At 38.1% G+C, this 20,406-nt stretch overlaps 1 protein-coding gene across 1 annotated transcript in view; it reads right to left on the bottom strand.

The window, feature by feature from the left end:
- Nucleotides 1-974: 974 nt before the first annotated feature.
- The window catches only part of ZBTB8A (zinc finger and BTB domain containing 8A), a 49,714-nt gene continuing 30,282 nt past the window's right edge, over nucleotides 975-20,406 (bottom strand). The window contains exons 3-5 of the mRNA XM_057704089.1: nucleotides 8,313-9,136; nucleotides 6,045-6,214; nucleotides 975-1,658 (exon numbers count right to left, since the gene is read on the bottom strand). Of these exons, the coding sequence (XP_057560072.1) occupies nucleotides 1,323-1,658; nucleotides 6,045-6,214; nucleotides 8,313-9,135 (1,329 nt within the window). The 5' untranslated portion in view covers nucleotide 9,136 and the 3' untranslated portion in view covers nucleotides 975-1,322. The remainder of the gene's footprint in view (nucleotides 1,659-6,044; nucleotides 6,215-8,312; nucleotides 9,137-20,406) is intronic.

Raw genomic sequence — 20,406 nt, 5'->3', positions numbered from 1 at the left:
GGGGAGGAGCTAAAACTTAACTTTGTATTCTAGTAGAAAAATTTGTTTTGAAAACATAAAAACAAGCAAAAATGCTTAAAGAACTTAGGAGAATAACATATTCAAATAGTTTTATATATAAAACTTACAAATAAATAATGAAAACATCAACAGGTCCTGTAGGGACATTACTTAGCACTATTTGAATAACTCTAGTAGTTCAAGATATTATATGTTGTTGAAGATGATTAAATTCTCCTTCTTTCATATTTTCTAATTCTCATAGGCTTCTTTTTATAATTATTGCAGATTGGTGAGGTTTGACTTCACTTCTTCACCATTTTAGGGGACAATACAGGGAGAGACAGTTGAAAGAGGACTGTTTAAAATCAAAACCTGTCCAATCACCAGTCCCACCACTTAAACTTTCTGACCTTAATTTCCTCATTTGTAAATCAGAGACAGTACTATTTACCTTGCGGTGGGAACATGTGTGAAAGAGCACTTTATAAATAATATAGCAGTATATAAATGTAGGAAATTACTCTTAAGAACTGGTAAGAACCTTCAGTTTTCTTTTTTCTTTTTTTTTTTCCCTTTAGAGAAGAAGAGAGCTATATAGACAGATCTTCAAAAACTACCTTGACAGTATTAGTTTCTTGCTTTAAGAAAATGATGTCTGTATATAATCTCTGGTCAGCTTCTATTTAGAGATTTTTTAAAAAATACTACAGAATAATTTTTAACTTAATGACAAATGTTTCAAATATGAACGATTTCAAACATTTTAAATTTGTCTTCTGCCATAATTCTAAAACATTTAGGATATTGGAATAATGATAGGTCATTTTAGGTCTGAAGTTAATAGAAAGACTAATTAGTTTAGTCAGGTAGGGTGCCAGACCTTTAGATGTGCTCTTACCTGGTTCCCTGTGAATATTCAATAGTGGTAGTTTACATGTTTTTGAAACATCTTGAAATTATCTTATATAAAGTTTGGTTGTGGTAAATTTATTTTAAATATTTTCTTTGAAAAAAGTTCGCTAAGTAGATCTTCCCAATATTAAAAAAAAAGGTATCTCTGTAATAAAAGTAAGACGGTTAATTGTTCATACATCATGCCAACTCAAGCTAGGTCTTTTTTTCCAGTGCAGCAACAGATTTTAGGGCAACAAAGTTCAGAATGGATACAATGGCCTGTTCAGAAAGCATGCAGATGGTATCAGGTCATTTACTTTTAAGTCAGTCTGATAATTTGTTAACCAGACTCTGACCATGGGAAGAGAGATATAGGAAGTCACTGTAAGTTGCAGATATGCCAGGTCTGTTGGTTCACATCCCAGCTACCTGATGTTGGGCTTTATTTCCTTTTCTTCTTCTTCTTCTTCACTGTCATCAACCTGTTGTATGACCAGATCAGCAGACCCATCCTCTACAATCTCCACGTATGATCTATTCTCATCTTCACCCAAGTGCCATCTGGAATCCTTATCTCCATCTGATGGGGACATAAGATGCTGTTCAGCTTCCAAATCAATGGGGAGGCTGTCTATGCCAACTTCAGCAAGGCACTCATTACAGAGTCTGTAGCGCCTGGTTCCTTCCTGTACCACTTGACCCGTTAGATCAGTCACATGACGTTTGCATTTTCTGCAGATAAGTTTGCATGCCTGGTGAATCTGTGTAGAGATTTAAATGGTGATAAAAAAAAAGATTTTTCAAAAGCAGGGCAGTTTGATATTCTAAGTACCAGATCATAAATTTAAGATGTTCAAAGCCAAGCATTAATATTAAATTAACATCTAGTTATTAGGAAAAGATCACAGGTTTCGGTGATAAATTAATATCACAGAAATATTAAACACCAGCTTTCTCTAAATAGTCTCTACTATGTTTTTATGATTAATATTACATACTTAATAATTCCACATGTCCCTTAATCCAACAGTATTTTTATATCTGAGGTAACAAGGGACACATTCCCAGAACAATACAATAATAATTGCAAACACTTAGTATCTGCCATATACTATTCTAAGGACTTTACATATCTTAATTCAGGGGAAAATTCTCATTTCATATGAATATTAATATTTTTGTTATTTTGCTAGAGAAAGAAAAAAATTTTGTCCCAAACTTAAATTTATCAAAAAACATTTTTTGATATAAGGGTTATTGCCACTTTTACTAATGAAAGATCTAACAGCCAGAAGACTGGGCTACAAATTGGAAGGCGTGGGCTCCAGTCCTGCTTGTGCCATTTACTAATCTTGTCCTTTACTAACCATGTATCTTGAAGCAAGTAATTTAAAACATTATAAACCTGCTTCCAGGGTGACTGTCAAAATATTTAACAACTGCTAAGGTACGGGCACCACCCAAACAGAATAGAAGCCTGACTCTCAGAATGGACACTGGTTATAAACAACCACTATGGGGGTTCTGCTACGTATCAGTCTGTTATTACTACCTGCTCCCTTATTACTAATGGGAATACAACTCAGGTTGTGTGGACCAAATGAGTTAATGTGTGTGGAATGCTTTAGAAGAAGTTGTAATTGATGAATAATTATATATTATAGTTAGTAATAAATAACTTTGTTCAGAATGATAGATTATAGATTCTAATCTAAAAATTATTACACATAACTAACTATATAATGCTGAATTAATGTTTATGGCATATTCATTTAGATGAAGTCAGAATGGTATGAAAGCGGGCCACCAAACACAAATAGTCAAAAAACCCAAGAAAACTAAAGCAGCCTGGTAAAATATCTAAGAAAATGTATGGGACTTCCACTCATTACAATTATCTTCTGCGTAATCACTGACATATTAGTCAGTAAATGTTGAAAATACATAATTTGAGTGTACCTTTATTTCTCCTGAGATAATATCAGTATTATGGTTATCATATATATCGTTTTTTTCTTAAAATTATATTCCACAAACTTTTTTTTAAAGTTTTTATTTATTCATTTATTTATTTTATTTCTTTTTTTTTTTGGCTGTGTTGGGTCTTTGTTGCTGCACGCAGGCTTTCTCTAATTGTGGCGAGTGGGGGCTACTCTTTGTTGCAGTGCACGGGCTTCTCAATGCAGTGGCTTCTCTTGTTGCAGAGCACAGGCTGTAGGCTCATGGGCTTCAGTAGTTGCGGCACATGTGCTCAGTAGTTGTGGTTCGCAGGCTCTAGAGCTCAGGTTCACTAGTTGTGGCACACAGGCTTAGCTGCTCTGCGGCATGTGAGATCTTCCCAGACCAGGGAGCGAACCTGTGTCCCCTGATTGGCAGGCGGATTCTTAACCACTGTGCCACCAGGGAAGTCCCTATCATTGTTTTTATTACAAAGTTCTGACACAGATTCATGTTCCTCCCCCTCCAAATCCAATACAACAATTATGAAAACAAAGAAACTAAGTGAAACACTGTAATGTTAAAATTAAAAATATCATCATGAACTCATAATTTTAAAAATATATATCTTCTACCTCAGAAACAATCTAAAAAAGGATGCCCTAATAACAATGAGCACCTTGGGTGTCCAAATTTTGGTTTCTAATTTCATTCCCCACTAAAAGGTACCAAAGCTCCTTTGAGAAATGGCTGATTCCAGTTTTGTGGCAGGGGGAGTACAAGATGAGTCTAGGGCTCTTTTTGAAATTTAATGGAGTTGTGACAAAAGATCATAAGAGCCAGCTTCAAGGGTCCCCACTGCAAAATTGGAAAGTCTGAGTGTCAAAAAGAATGATAATTGTTATGGATCCAAACACAAGGAACCAATGAAAATTCATGAAACCATATGCTATTTAAAAAAACGAAGCCAGAAAAAATCTCATATATCATTTGAGGCTACTATTAAATCAACTCTTTACTTTGAAAATTGGTAATTAAAGGGAAATAATTAAACATTTATCTTGCTTCTCCTGTAGGAACTCTATTTCAAAGTAGCCAAATAGCCCTGGGTAATGAAGGAAAGCTTTATTTTATAGAATTTCAGCTAATAATATAGAAGGAAGGATAAAATTAGTAAATCATTCCACAACTCCAAGTAAAATTAATAATTTGGACAGAGATCACCAATTATTAATTGGTATTAATACTATTAAATGAATGGCTCATGGGGAAATGGGTAGTCATATAATACCAACATACTTACACAGTGATTCCTTTCTAATTACAACACAATGGTGGGATCACAGTATCATCACCCTAATCCAGTGATCAACTGTAACAATGTGAATGATGGGTCCACCAGATATTATGTGTCTCCTAATGTTACACAATATGAAATATACAATTTTGTCCTTGATAAAAGTATTTAACTTGCATCCACTAAGCCTTTAGATAAAACTTCTAGTTTTCAGAAAATGCAGGGGGGATAGAAGAACACGCTAAATGACACCATGTAGAAGCAAGCAGAGAAATCCAGAGGTAGGATATTTTGTAAAACAATTGGCTCAATATCTTCAGTAAGTCAATGTTATTTTAAAAAGGTGGGGGGGGGGTGCAGGGAGGGAACTGTGCTAGCTTAAAAACATCTTTAAGGGACAAAACAATGAGATGAGTTCTGGATTGGATTCTGGCTTGGACAAACCAGCTATAAAAGGTATTTCAAATCTATGGGTAGATTTGAAATTAACTGTATAACACATAAAATTTTATTGAGGTGGAAAGGTAGAGCTTATTCACTAAAGAAAGCAGCACATATAGAATGATATCATTTTGGTAAAAAAACCATAAATACACATGATAAGGTGTTAAGAATGGTAATATCTCGGTGGTAAAAATATGGTATTTTTATTTTCTTATTCTTATGTCTATTTTCTTAGCTTTTATAATGCATATTTATTGCTTTTGTAATAATAAAAGGTTATTTTAACTTTTAAAAATTTAGCTTCAGAGATTAATGAAGGCAGAGAGTTTGTCTGTTTTGTTCACTGCTGTATACCTAGCACTTAGAAAAGGGTCTGGCACACAGTAGGTGCTCAATATATATTTGTTGAATGAATAACCAGAAAGTAATGCATCAAGTGATCACTGCCCTTCAAAATTAAAAGCAGCTCATGTAAATGGAATAAAAGTATGAGTAATAGAACACAGATTTTGGAAAAAATTTTTGCTCTAATGTCACTACCTTATTAAACCACCAGAGCACTGAACAGAAAATTCCCTGAGATTTTTCTGACTGTTGACAGTTCAGTCCCCAACTGAGAATCGCTCTATTGCCCACCTCACGCGCTTCCTTGAGGAGACCAGAGAAACAGGAGAGACACTAGAAAGAGGGTGTAGTTGAGAGACGTCAGACAGCAGAAGTTAGACTGACAATCTACCAGATAAGCATTTAAGAATCACTAGTAGATGCTGAGTATCTCAAGTGGTGATTCTGACACAGACATTTAAAACATTTTAAAAGTTTACATTGTCGGGACTTCCCTGGTAGCTCAGTGGTTAAGAATCCCCTGCCAATGCAGGGGACACAAGTTCGATCCCTGCTCCAGGAAGATCCCACATGCTACAGAGCAATTAAGCCTGTGTGCCACAACTACCTGAGCCTGTGCTCTAGAGCCCATGGGCCACAACTACTGAAGCCCGCACGCCTAGAGCCCATGCTCTGTAACAAGAGAAGCCACTGCAATGAGAAGCCTGCAAAACGCAACAAAGAGTAACCCCCTCTCCCCACAACTAGAGAAAGCCTGCTCATAGCAACAAAGACGCAACACAGCCAAATAAATAAATAAATAAACTTATATGGAAAAAAAAAAGTTTACATTGTCTTTGGTTCTGAAAAGACCGAGATATAAAAATATTAGATTTTAAGTGAATGGAAATGGATATTCAAAAGAATATCTTTTACTTCAAGGTTTCAAAGGAGACTACAAACCTATTTTTAAAAATATATAAAATTATGCATTATGTGCAAAGTAAAAACATTAAGTTGGAAAAATTGTTTAATGTTGCAGAGTTCTGTGAAAAGATTTTTTCCTCAGTGAACTAGATTACCCTAAAGCAGATAAATGCACGTATTTCCTAAGAAGCAAAATGATGAAAAATCATATACATACTGTTCGAAAATGGCTACTTAGATGGTCTAGCCGGCTAAACCTTTTCCCACAAGCTTGACAGGGATAGGGCCTTTCTCCTGTGTGACAACGAAGGTGGCGCTTGAGGTCTGCCTTCCGCTTTACCACATGTGTGCAGTATGGGCACTTGAACCTCATCCTGGGCAGGTCGTCTGTCAAGAGACAGTTTGATTAAATCACTGGAAGGTTCATAATCGCAGTTCTAATAACATCAAGAATCCAAAAGGGGCTGATGAGTCCAATCTTGGAAAGGTAGGTGACGAGGAGAAGGAAGAAATTTTATAAAGACTAGATTGTCAATTGTAATCCTAAGTGAAGAACCATAACTTCAGGATTTGATATATTTACAAAGTCTGGGTAGATTTAGACTGTCTCACTCATCTTTTTATTTAATGGCATAGACTCACTAGATTTTAAAAGTAAAGCAGTAGTAGCAGATTTTAAAATTACAGACACAATCCCAAAGTATTTAACTTGTTTTATTTACACGTATTTATCCCCCTGCTCTTACTTTTCTTTTTTAAATTTTTTTTTTTATCATTCCACCTGGGCAGGATTCTGACTTAGAAGTGTTTAGTCATAATCCCACAGATGGTAGCTTCGCCCCACTGGCTCCTCAGCCAAGCACAGACACCAAATGTCTGAACCCCCTTGCTCTTACTTTTCATACAGTTGTACTGCTTTTCTTTTAAAGGTGAAAAAGTTTCAAGGATCTTTAATTTTTTGTTTTAAAACTCATACGTATTCAAAATGTTAGATGTGGTTGGAGGCAAACCTCATCAATTTAACCACAGTTAAATTCAGCTGTTCATTATTGAAGTTAGATTGAAATAGCCTAGAATTACGTGAGTGCAAAGCCCAAGAAAGGATTATAACTTTTTTGCTCTTCTAAAATGCAAGAAAGATCTCCCATTTTTCCTCTGTTATTTCTGTCTGCCTTGGTCAATGGTAGAGCTCCTCAGGATTTTCAGTAAGCTCTACAATGTGATACAGTTTCATGTATTTTCATGTTAGTCTCCTACAGGAAAATGTGATTAGTAAAAAATCAACTTGCCATTATTTTTAAATATGTTATCTACAACCAAATTATTTTCTAAAATGTATATGACAACCAGGGAAATGTGAATATTGATTGGCTTTTAGTGATATTAAGGACTTGTTAGTTTTGTTTAGGTTTGATAATAATGGTACTGTAGTTTTTTTTCTAAGACTATATTTTAGGGACACACTCTGAAATATGTTTACAGATGAAAACATATGATGTCCGAGATTTGCTTAAAAATGGGAGGGGTTGGAGGCAGAGATACAGATGAAATAAGATTGGTCATGAGTGGGACTGAGTAATGGGTGCGTGGGGGTTAATTATACTATTCTCTTTACTTTTATTTAGAGTTGGAATTTTTCTAAAATTAAAAAATTTAAATATGTAATCTAAATCTTATACTCTGCAAGAGTTTAATTTTATCATACTTTTCCTTTAAATTCACATGTAAACTATTAAGCAAATTTGCTAACATTAATTGGGGGGCATACTGGATACTATGCATTTCTAATCCCTGTTCTCTACTTTGAAACTATCAGCCTACATAATATCTCTGCATTTTACTACCATAAAAATGAGATGCCTCATGGTGTTGCAGAGTTATAGTATCAATGTTATGTGTTATATGTTAAGTTTTTTAAAATTATGTATTTATATCTTAATAAAATCAGATTTAGTTTAATTTCTTTTAGATACTGAGTCTGTGAACCTTTGCCAATATGTATGGTTGCTCTATTTAACTTTTCTGTATAAAAATACTCCTCCTGAGTGAATACTCAGAAAAAAAAGTAAGCTATTTGAAGTGAAAATATGATGTATAACTGAATCACTTTGCTGTACACCTGAAACTAATACAACATTGTTAATCAACTATGCTCCAATATAAAATTTTAAAAAATAAAATTAAAATATGTGTCTTAAGGATTGAACCATTTACAAAAGAGCTTTAAACATTTAACAGTAATCTAATCATCCACAGAGAAGCAGGTTTGGAAAATTATGGGTTTCTGACCCTCAGAACTCTATTGTTTTGACTTCATTAAATGTATCCAATATTATGTTTTAAAATTTGTGTTTTATGCATAGCTTTCATTAGAGAAGTATGACTTTAAAAAAATCACTTGTTTCTACTGCCTATAACACCAAAAAGTAAGGGCATGGATTGATTTATATCAGAGTCTTGGGGCATTGATTCTCTTTTTGGGTACCTGGAAAACTTCTTGATGTGACATCAGATCCTTGACCGTACTGATAGCCAACAGGAGTAGAGTCCACCTCCACATCCATTTGTGCCTGTTCTTCAGACTGGGAAATGTGGCCGGAAGAATCAGATGTTCGTGCTTCACGTTTGCTTGACTTATAATGAGCCATTTCAGAAGGCTGTGACAACCTCAAATGTTTGGACTTTTTAATGGAATCTTTCCTTTGTTCATGCTTGGCCAGAGGCTGTTGAGTATTCCTTTGGGAGGCAGGATGGTAATTATACTTACTCCAAGATTTCCCACTTATTACACCTGTTCCTTGATCTGGGCTTAGGTGAGAACGTGGAGAACTGCTTTCATCCTGCCAGCTGCCACTATAAAAAGAGGAGCGTTCTATACCATTAGAACTGGCATCTTTATCGGAGAGGCTGAAATAGCGATCCTTTTCTTTTTCACTAATGTCCAACGAAGACTTAATAAAGGTCTTACATACACTAATGACATCAGTCATCTGAAGGAAGCTAGCAGCTGACATCACTTCTATGACATTCTGACCCGTGAGAGAAAGCTTGCCGGAATAGACAAAGTCCAGGATAACTGTAAAAGTGTCAGGGGAGAAAGCCTGAAATGTCGCTGTGGTTGGCTGACTTGTCTCCTTGGAGTTCTGAGAAAGAAGCATTTTAAAGTAGCCGCTACTAGCAAATAATACATTTCGATGGGCTTTAAAGACCTTCCCTTCAACCAGAATACTGCAGTCACAAAATACATCCTGCCTGCGCTGCTCATTCAGTTGTTGCAGGAGGTGAGACTGATGAGAGGAGATCTCCATTCTAAAGAGGAAAAAACACAGTAGTTACCAAAATCAGAGTAACACTGCTTCTCTGAGTCAAGAAAAATGACAGTCAGAAACCTCTGTCCTTTTTCCATTAAAAACACTTTCTCCTTACAGAATGTCATCTCCAAGACACAGAAAATAAATTTCAGGCTATCGTGTAATACTCTACTCTTAGTTTTTAAATTTTTAGACAATTATTTGTTCAGTCACTGAACCTGATTGAGCATCTTCTATAAATCAGGCTTTCTGCTATATGGTGAACTTAGGCGTGATTCTTGCCTCCATGTAGTTTTTAATCTAGAGGCGGGTATCAGCATTAAACAAATACTCATATGAAGTTATAAACGACAAGTTAAGTGCTAAGATAGCGTGCTCTTAGTATAAAAATGTGAACTAGTTTAGATTGGGATGGAGAGGGTTAGGGAATACCTCTCTGCGAAGTCACATTTAAGCTGAGACCTCAAAGGTGACCAGGAAATAGCCAGGTGAAGAATGGAGAAGATTTCTGACTCCAGCAAAATGGTGGTCTAGAAAGTGCTGAAACTTTCCTGTCACAAATCTCCAGACATGCTGGCTAAAATATAGCCAAAACTTTAAACCTGTATGGCTGAGCTTGCAAGAAAGAGTAAGAAATCCCTAGATATCAGTGGAGAGGATGCAGAGCTGGGGCAGCAACATAGGTTCTGGTTTTTTTTTTATCAGTAACAGAAATTGGAACCCTCTAAATGTTCAACCTCAATGAAAAAGGACTAGTAAACTTTGCCCCTAAGTCCAGGGAAAAGGCAAAGAAAGTTTGTTTTTACAGGGCCCTCGCTGGGGAAAAAAAGTCCCTAGGTAAGATATCAAATGCAAGGTTGTGCTGTGTGAGGTTCTGGAATCCACATTCATTTTACCTGTTTGGTGCGGGGAAACCTCCAGCTGAAAAATTAACGTGAGGATTAGTCTGGGCTGATGGTGTCGGTGGGGACACCTTGCAGAAGCAAATGCCAAACTGCTCAAGAGGGAAGCTCTTAGAACCCAAGGTGGGTGGGAAATAAACTGTTAAACTGAACTCAAAGTCATTCCCCTCTCTATACAGAGTGGATCATTTTCAATATGGTACCACCATGATGTGTAATATCTCCTATCTTAAAAACTTCCCTTGATTTCACACCTACTTCTGGCTACTACTCCATTTTTCTGCTCCCTTCACACAAAGGTCACTGCAAGAGTTTTTTGTCTTGGTTTTTTCATTTGCTGTCTTCACTTCTCCCATTCTAATCAGGTTTTTATCTCCATCCATCAAAATCCATTTTTTGAAAGGTCGTTAGTAACCTGCACGTTGTCAAATCTAATGGTCACTTATTTGTCCTCATTTTACTGACACAGTGGATCACTCTTTTAATCCTGAAACACTCTTTGCACTTACTTGGCTGCCAGGACACCACTTCTTCATGGTTCTTCTCCTACTGCTCACTCCTCAGTCTCCTTTCCTGGTTCTTCCTTGTCTAATCTCTAAGTGCTTTGGGATTTAGAACATGCTACCTCCCAAAGATGGCACCTTGGCACAGTGAATATTTTGAACTGAAGGAGTCTGAGTTAACAGCAGAAGCAGAAAGGTCACTCTGACACCCCCTCCCTTCTCCACTGCAAGAGAACACAAAACCCTCAGGTGAGAGGTGTCCTCCCTACGCCCAAAGGAAAGGAGCCTCCTTATCTCAGAAGACAGAGGGATGCTGTGAAGAATCTGAACAAACAGGCTTTGCTGAGTGCTTGCCAGTTTACTAAATGTACCTCTTACTTCTTAATCTACCCCATTCTTCCACGACCGTCCACTCTTCACCAAGCCTCGCATAAAAATACTCAGGTCTGTCTCTTTGGGTCCTCATTTCCTTATGAAGCCTTTTGTGTCACGTAAAACTTATACTGAGTAAAACCGTATGCATTTCTGCTGCTGATCTGTTAGCTTAATTTTCAGACACGGCCAGGAGGGAGGTCAAGGAACATTTTTCCTCCCCTATAGCTGGAATGCCCCAAGCCCTAGGGCTCAGACCCCTCCTCTACTTATATCATTCCTTAGGTGAACCCATCCAGTCTTTGTTTTAAATACCATTTTTGAGCTTATAACTCACAAATTTACATATCTAGCCCCTGACCTCTTCCCTGAACCTCAGCCTCAAATATCTGTTTATCTGCATCTCTGCTTAAACATTAATAGGCATCCTGAGCTCAACATATCCAAAACCACACTCTGCATTCATCCTCATCCTTTTTTTAAAAAAAAAAATTTATTTATTTATTTGGTTGCACTGGGTCTTAGTTGCGGCAGGCAGGCTGCTTAGTTGTGGCTCCAGAGCTCCTTAGTTGTGGCACACAGGCTCCTTAGTTGCAGCATGCAAACTCTTAGTTGTGGCATGCATGTGGGATCTAGTTCCCTGACCAGGGATTGAACCCAGGCCCCCTGCATTGGGAGCTCAGAGTCTTAACCACTGTGCCACCAGGGAAGTCCCCATCCTCATCTTAAATCTGCCTTCCTATAGTCTTATCCATCTCAGGAAATGGTAGCTCCATTCAACTTATTCAGACCGAAAACATCAAGTCATCTTTGATTCTGTGTTGTCAGCTTTACCTTCAAAACAAAATCCAAAATCCTACCACTTCTGTCCACTACTGCTGGTACCACTCCAACGCATCACTTATTATTAATAGCCTCCTAATTAATCTTGTAACGTCAGTCTAGTCTGAATACAGCAGCCAGAGTGACGCTTCTAAAACATAAGTGAAATCATGTTACCCCTCTGCACAAAACCCTCAAAGGTTCCCTATCCAACCCCAGGTCTACTCATGACCTGAAAGGCTCTACACGATCTGCATCCTGCCCCTCCCAGTATGTCTCGGCCCGAATCTCTTCCGCTCCACCCCTTACACACCACATTCCAGCTCCAAAGACCTCTGCTTGTTCCCAAACATTCAAGGCATGTTCCTGCCATGCAGCCTTATACTTGCTATTCCTTCTGTTTGGAAATTCTTCCCCCAAATATACACATAGCTCACATTCTCACATTTTCTAGGTCTCTGCTCAAATGTCACCTTATCAGAGAGGCATTCCTTTACCATTCTATGTAAGCACCTCCTCCCACTCTCTATCCTCTTATTTGTTTACTCTCTGTTTTCCCTACTAGATTTAAGGTCCAAGAGAGCAGAGAGTTTGCCTATTTTGTTTACGTATATATCCCCAGCTCCTTGAACAGCACTTGAGCACACAAGAGATGCTCAACCAATGCTGTTGAATGAATAGGTCAAAAATATTAAAAGATACAAGGAAATTGTTCTTTATAAAGAAGAATCAGCAGGCATAACAAGCAGGGAATTAGAACCCCAGGAATTTGAGAGAAATAAAACTAAAATCTAATAGGCTATTAAATAAGTATGTTTAAAATGATCAAAGATAAAAGGTAATGTAGACTAATATAGTTAGAAGACATATCTCCCATCCCTGTTAAATGAGAACATGCTGCCTATGCTCTAGACTCAACCCTTAGCCATGCACCATCAGACACTTTCCACCTCATTAAATTATTGTAGTATAATTACATACAATAAACTGGATATTTGAAGTGTTACAATTTGATGAATTGAAGCTATAAAAAACAAGAGAACATACTGCATATTTCCATTCATGTATAATTTGACAGTGCACATAGCTATGGATGCTTTGTTATGCAATTGTGAAAAATGTAAGCTCCTTGAGTCTCTATCTCTTCTGAAGGTAACGTGGGATACAAAACATATCTCCTTCACATGGATGCTGTGAGAAATAATGATAAAAGAAATGTGTGAAAATTCATTTTTAAGCCTAAATAAAACATTGAAGGGCAAAAAAAAAGGTAATGTAGACTAACATATAGTTATGAGCACAGACACTGGAACCAGATAGCTTGACTGGAATTCTAGCTCTATCACTTAATAGCTGTGTGAATTTGGGCAATGCATTTAACCTTTGTATCGCTGTTTCCTTATCTGTAAAGTGGAACCAAAAATAGCACTTATTTCATAGGATTATTGTGAGGACTGAATGAGTTGATGTATACACAGCACTCAAAACAATGTTTGGCATGTAGTAAGTACTTCACACGTTAGCTATTCTCCTTTTACTTTATTATTATTATCCAGAAAAAAAAGAAAAAAAAAAAGACGTAGGTTTGAAGAGGAATCGAATGAATTTAACATATGAAAAATGTAAGTAATGAAATTAAAACACCTCGTGCTGCAAGATGAGTGCCCCATCTGCAGCCTCATGTCCACATTCCTGGCAGGAAGAAAACGAAAAGACAAAAAGGCAATTACCGGCCCAGTCTATCTTCTTTTTTATGAGAGAGAAAAAAAAGTTTTTCCAGATGCCACATCAAAGGGACTTACACTTGCAACTCAATGGCCAGAATCATGTTGCCTAGTTTTTAGGTGTGCACTCCCACTAATGGTATATATCTATTTCTACTTCTCAATTCTTGCCAACACTTAATATTATCAGACTTTTAAATTTTGCCAATCTTATGGATATGCAATGGTATGCTATTGCTTTTATTTGTATGGACTGAAGAACTTTTAATGTTTGTTGACCATGATTAAGTGAATTTCCTTGCCCATTACAATGCTGTTAAGTAATATAGCATAACAACTAACCACAAAAACAATGTTGTACAATAATAAGTATTTATTTAGCTCAGTGCCTGTGGATTGGATGGGGCAGCTTGTCTGAAGTGGCTGTGTTATTACATGGTCTTACTTCTTCCTCCTGGGACTAGTGGACCAGTCTGGGCAATTTCTTCTCATGACAATGGCTGAAGTACAAAAGCCCATGTGGAAATACATGAGGTCTCTTAAGGCTTAGGCTTGTAACTGCCACACTGTCACATGTACCACATTCTAATATAGTAAAGCAAATCACGTGACCAAATCTAAAGTCAATGGGGAAAAGAAATATCCTCTGGTCTGTTAGTGGGAAGAACTGCAAAGTCATACAACAAAGGGTGTGAATGTTGGTAGGGGGTGACAAACTGGGGCCAATAATGCTATGTACACAATATCCTTTCTTATTTTTAAAATGGGGTTATCTTTTTCTTATTGATTTATAGGTATACTTTATATATCCAACATACTAATCCTTTATCAGTTATATGCCTTGCAGATATCTTCTCTCATCTGTGGTTTGTCTTTTTAACTCCATTAAAGGTAGTTTTCATTAAAAAGCAGCTTTCCGTTTTAATATAGTCAAATTTATCAATCTGTTAAAGTGTTTTCTCTTTCTTATTTAAGAAATCCCTGTCTCAAGGACATAAAGATATTTTTTAAAGTTCTGTTTTTCACTTTTAGGGCTTTAATCTACTGTTGATTTTGCATATGGTATTCTAATTTTTTTCATATAGATAACCAATCCTTCTGGCACTACTTATTGAACAGTGAATCCTTTCCCCACTAATTTGTAATACTACCTCTGTTATACATCTAGTTTCCATAAATTCATGGATCTATTTCTGAGCTCTCTGTTCAGTTTAATTTGTCTATCTCTCTGCACCGATACTTCGCAGCTTTAATTACTAAAACCCTAAAATGAGTTCCCCCACCTAGGCCCTCTTCAAATAACATAAAAAAAAATTCTGATTGTCTCTTTGTTCTTCTATATAAAGATTAGGACAAGCTTATTAAGTTTCGCTTAAAAAATATCCTATAGGGAGTTTTTATGAAATTGAACTTATAGATTAATTTGTGGGAGAACTCACATCTTTATAATACTGAGTCTTACCATCCATGAACATGACAGAATTCACCACTCATTTAGGTCTTCTTTCATATTCTTTAGTAATGTTTCCTTATTTTCTTTAAGATCTTTCATGTTTTTTGTTAGATTTATTTCTGTTGCTTATAGGTTTTATTGGTATAGTGAATGAGATAGTAGGCTTCATTCATCTGCTGAATGAAAATGCTAAAATTTTACCATTAAGAATGATGTTTAGTTTAGGTGTTTGATGGGTATCCTTTTGTTAAAAATTGTTACTGTTGGACTTCCTAGGTGGCGCAGTGGTTAAGAATCTGCCTGCCAATGCAGGGGACACGGGTTCCATCCCTGCTCCAGGAAGATCCCACATGCTGTGGAGCAACTAAGCCCACAAGCCACAACTACTGAGCCCCCGTGCCACAACTACTGAAGCCCGTGTGCCTAGAGCCCATGCTCTGCAACAAGAGAAGCCATCGTAATGAGGAGCCTGCACACCACAATGAAGAGTAGCCTCCACTCGCCACAACTAGAGGAAGCCTGTGGGCAGCAACGAAGATCAAACACAGCCAGTAAATAAATTAATTAAAAAAAAGTTACTGTAAATGAGTGCTAAATTGTATTAAATGCTTATTCTGTAGTTATATGCTTTTTTCTCTTAATCTGGGTCTTAGTTGCCTAGGGCTGCTATAACAAAATACCATAAACTGGGTGACTTAAAACAATAAATATATATACATTGCCTCACAGTCTGGAGGCTAGATATGTGAAATCAAAGTGTCAGCAGGGCCATGCTCCCTCTGAAACCTTTAAGAAAGGAATCCTTCTTTGCTTTTCCTTACCTTCTGGTGGCCCCAAATGTTCCTTGGCTTATGGCAGCATAACCCCAATCTTTGCCTCTGTCTTCACAGGGCTATCTTCTCCCTGTGTGTCTTGGTGTCTTCCTAAGATCTCTCCTTGTATCATCAAGATGTCTTTTTTTTTTTTTTTTTTTTGGCACACGGGCTTAGTTGCTCCACGGCATGTGGGATCTTCCTGGAGCTGGGATCGAACCCGTGATCTCTGCATTGGCAGGCGGATTCTTAACCACTGCGCCACCTAGGAAGCCCCTAAGATGTCTTCTTATAAGGACCCTAGTCACTTTGAATTAAGAGCCATACTGCAGTATGACCTCATCTTAATTAATTACACCTGCAACAACCCTATTTCCAAATAAGGTACTGCAGATACAACATATCTTTTGGGGGGAACGCAATTCAACCAAGAACAGTCTATTAAAATGATATATTACATTCATGGATTTTTTTGGATGTTGAATGATCTTTGCATTCCCAGGATACACTAACCCAGTCTTTACTTTTATTTTTCTGCTTATTCAGAGCCTAAAAAGATAAATTCTCTGCTTTTTCAATTCTCCAATAATATTAGGTTAAACTGGGTAGTGGGTTGAATACCATCCCCTCAAAATTCATGTCTACCTAGAACCTCAGAATGTAACCTAGTTTGGAAAGAATTTCTCTGCAGATATAGTTAGGATGAGGTCATACTGGATTCGGGTGGGCCCTAAATCCAATGACTGGTGTCCTTTTAATAAGAGGAGAGGACGCATAAATACACACAGGAAAGAAAGCCACATGAAGTTAAGAGGTAGAGACTTGAGTCATGCAACCACAAGTCAAGGAATACCTGCAACCACGAGAAGCTGGCAGGATTCTCTAGAGCCTTCAGAGGGAGCGTGGTCCTGCTGACACTGATTTCTGACTTCCAGCCTCCAGACTGAGAGGATAAATTTCAGTTGTTTTAAGCCACCCAGTCTGTGGTACTTTGTTGCAGCAGCCCTAGGAATCTAATACAAACTGCACGAAATTGCCAATATCCAACTGTTTTTGACCAATAAAAACAGTAATTTCACTTAGTTGACCTAAAATTTTGATTACAGTGAATTGGTAAAAGGGAAAAATATTTATTTGAATATTAACAGAAGAAGCAGTAACTATTTAAAAGCTATTTTTTCTTTTTCTTTTTTTGATTCACCAATTGTTTTTGTTTTTTATTTTTTTAATAAATTTATTTATTTATTCATTTATTTATTTATTGGCTGAGTTGGGTCTTCGTTGCTGGGCACAGGCTTTCTCTAGTTGCAGCGAGAGGGGGCTACTCTTCATTGTGGTGTATGGGCTTCTCACTGCGATGGCTCCTCTTGTGGAGCACGGGCTCTAGGCTTGCCGGCTTCAGTAGTTCCTCAATAGTTGTGGCTCGTGGGCTCTAGAGCGCAGTCTCAGTAGTTGTGGCGCACGGGCTTAGCTGCTCCGAGGCATGTGGGATCTTCCTGGACCAGGGATCGAACCCATGTCCCCTGCATTGGCAGGTGGATTCTTAACCACTGCGCCACCAGGGAAGTCACTAAAAGCTGTTATTCTAATTGTTTCAGTGGACGCTTTTGTTTACCAGCCTCTTATGTAACTTCCCTTCAGTTTACTCATTATTCTATTACTACTACTCCCCCTATACACTCAATACCTTTTTCTGGTAATAGCTCCACAACTTTTCTTAAGAGGATCACCCCTTCACTTCTTTGGTTCTTTTTTTGTTTGTTTGTTTTTTGGCACACGGGCTTAGTTGCTCCGTGGCATGTGGGATCTTCCTGGAGCAGGGATCGAACCTGTGTCCCCTGCATTGGCAGGCAGATTCTTAACCACTGCGCCACCTAGGAAGCCCACTTCTTTGGTTCTTATGGTTTGGGAAATACTGACTCGACTGATCACTCCAGAGGTCAACTTATGATCTCGACCTTGCAAATCAGAGCACCGCATTTCACGGCCAGTTATCGGTTTGGGGATGGACACATCAAACAAGACCAGAAAAGGAGGTTCAATCAAAGCAAATCTTAGTGTTTTTTATTGGAGCAATTAGAAAAGAAGACCGCTCTTATGAGGATGTGAGCCTGGAGCTATAATAGATTTTCTGCCACCATGAGGAGAGAGCCTACATGAGAAAGGACCAACACTGAGGGAAGCAGAGCAGAGAAACAGAAAGGTCAGATCCCATCGACACCATTTTTCCCTAGACCAGAGGTTGGTCTTTTTTTTTTTTTTTTGGCTGCGCATGGTGGCATGTGGGATCTTAGTTTCCTGACCAGGGAGAACCTGTGTCCCCTGCATTGGAAGCATGCAGTTTAACCACTGGACCGCCAGGGAAGTCCTGGTTATTTGTTTCTGTAAAGGGCCAGATAGGCAATATTTTAGGGCTTGCGGGTGTGAGAATGTGATTTATAGTAAATATATATTTTGGACTTTGTCCATGGTTCCTGGATCACAGCTTTTCAAAAGCCTTGAAATTTCCTAAGCAGTAAGAGCAATGAGAACATCTTTTGTTATAATATTTGGTCTTTTGTCCTCAGTTCCTGAAACTGCATCAGAGCCATAAAGGTGAAATGGACATCCTGTCACTTATAACAAGCCCCTTTCAACCATAACTGAGCTTATGTTAATAAGGTGACTTTTGGAAGTCCTCTAACGAATGGGGGGGCAAGGCTGCCAGGGAAACCAATCAGTGGATTAGATTAATTAGATTGGAGCGTTGGAACTTTCAGGCCCACCTCTTCCTCTGAAAAGGAGAGAAGGGGCTACAGGTTGAATCAATCACCAATGACCAATGATTTAATCAACTGTGCCTATGTAACGAAGCCTGCATAAACACCGAAAAGAACAGAAGCTCCTGGATTCAGCATCTTGCCCTATGTATCCCTTCATCCGGCTGTTGATTCACATCCTTTAACACCCTCTGTAATGAACGAGTAGTCTAGTAAGTAAACTGGTTTCCTGAGTTCTGTTAGCCGCTCTAGCAAATTAATCAAGGAGGGGGTCCCAGGAACCTCTGGTTTATAGCCAGCGGGTCAGAAGCACAGGTAACAACCCGACTTGTGATTGGCATCTGAAATGGTGGCAGTCTTGTGGGACTAGGCTCTTAAGCTGTGGAATCTGATGCTACCTCCAGGTAGACAGTGCCAGAATTGAGGTGTGTTAGTGCTGAGAGAATTGCTTGGTTTGGGGGAAAATCCACACATGGTAGTGGGCCCTAGATCTCTCTCAGAACTACTCACCTTCACCACTTATATTGCTCAAGTCAGAGCACAAAAGCATCTAGATAATATGAGAAGGAATGGGCACGGTTGTGTTTCAATAAAGCTTTATTTACAAAAAAAGACACGGGCTCCTTTTGCCAACCCCAGCCCTAGACGCAGTCATGCCTTAAGCTATATTTATCTTTGGACTTTCCAGTTACTTGAGCCAATAGATGTCCTTTTCCTTAAGCCAATTTGAGTTGGCTTTCCTTTGAATTTGTAACCAAAGAATCCCAATTTATGTTATAGCTGAAGATTCTGAATTCTTTGATAACTTTCATCTAACTATTAGTGCAACTTTTCTTTAAAATCCATTCTTAACCCTGAAAGGAATCAAAGTTGGCTTCATAGAGGCAAGACTAATTGATGTCCAAGTCATTGCCAGTTCTTTTTCAGACATAAGAGTGTTACATAAACACTAATTCTATTCTTGAAAGATTTAAGAAAAAGTTAATTCCTTGGGGGGAAACAGATTTTCTTTTTCAGTTTAAGTTTCAATAAGAATTCGCTTTCCTGGCAATTTGTAGACATTTGAAGTGAGCATCAGTATTGTTAAGAGTTGCAAACAGCAGTCACTACGTACAAATTTAAACAGGCTCCTCACTGAGAGTTGATAGGGAGTGGGAGGACGTTAACAGAGAAAGGAAAGTGGAAAATTCTCTTTTTCTGACTGCAGAGACTTGAGCACTGCCTTTGACAAGCAGAAAAAACAACGGAGGACCTCTGAAAAGGCTGAGAGCTGTGGGGAATGACTTCAGCAATGGACTATGTCAAAGGACAGTCACACGACTCTTCCCTAAAGTGAAATACCCCAAGCTGGCTGCTGAATTCCTAGTGCTACATACTCTTGAAAATGTAATTTCAAGATAGGATTGAGAGTGAGTCCCAGGGGCTTAATGAACAGATTCCAATAAATAAAAGGGAAAAGGCAATTCACACACACACACACACACACACACACACACAGCCAGGTAACACACATAATGTCAGGGAGAAGAAAGAGAACAATCAAGGATGACTGCAAGCTTTATGGCCTGAGTACTGGCAAAAGGGACTTGCCATTTGTTGAAATGGGAAAGACTAGGAGAGAAACAGGTTTTAGGGGCTGGTATCTGGAGCTCAGTTTTGGACATGTTAAGTTTAACATGTCCTGTTATTTATCCAATAAGAGATAAAGACTGGGCAGCTGGATATGTCAGCAGAGTTAAGGAACTAGGTCCGGGCTGGGGATATAGGATCGGGAATCATCAGCATATAGATGGTATTTACAGTCATGAGATTAGATGTGATTCCCAAAGGAGGAGGCTACACAGAACAGAAATGAGTCCTTGGCACTCCAACATTCAGAGAACAAAGAGATGAAGAGGACCAAGAAAAGATACCTGAGAGG

The sequence above is a fragment of the Hippopotamus amphibius genome, chromosome 1 (assembly GCF_030028045.1).
Source record: "Hippopotamus amphibius kiboko isolate mHipAmp2 chromosome 1, mHipAmp2.hap2, whole genome shotgun sequence".
Taxonomy (NCBI): domain Eukaryota; kingdom Metazoa; phylum Chordata; class Mammalia; order Artiodactyla; family Hippopotamidae; genus Hippopotamus; species Hippopotamus amphibius.
Note: the sequence above shows the minus strand (reverse complement) of the source record. Positions and strands in the feature narration are given on the sequence as shown.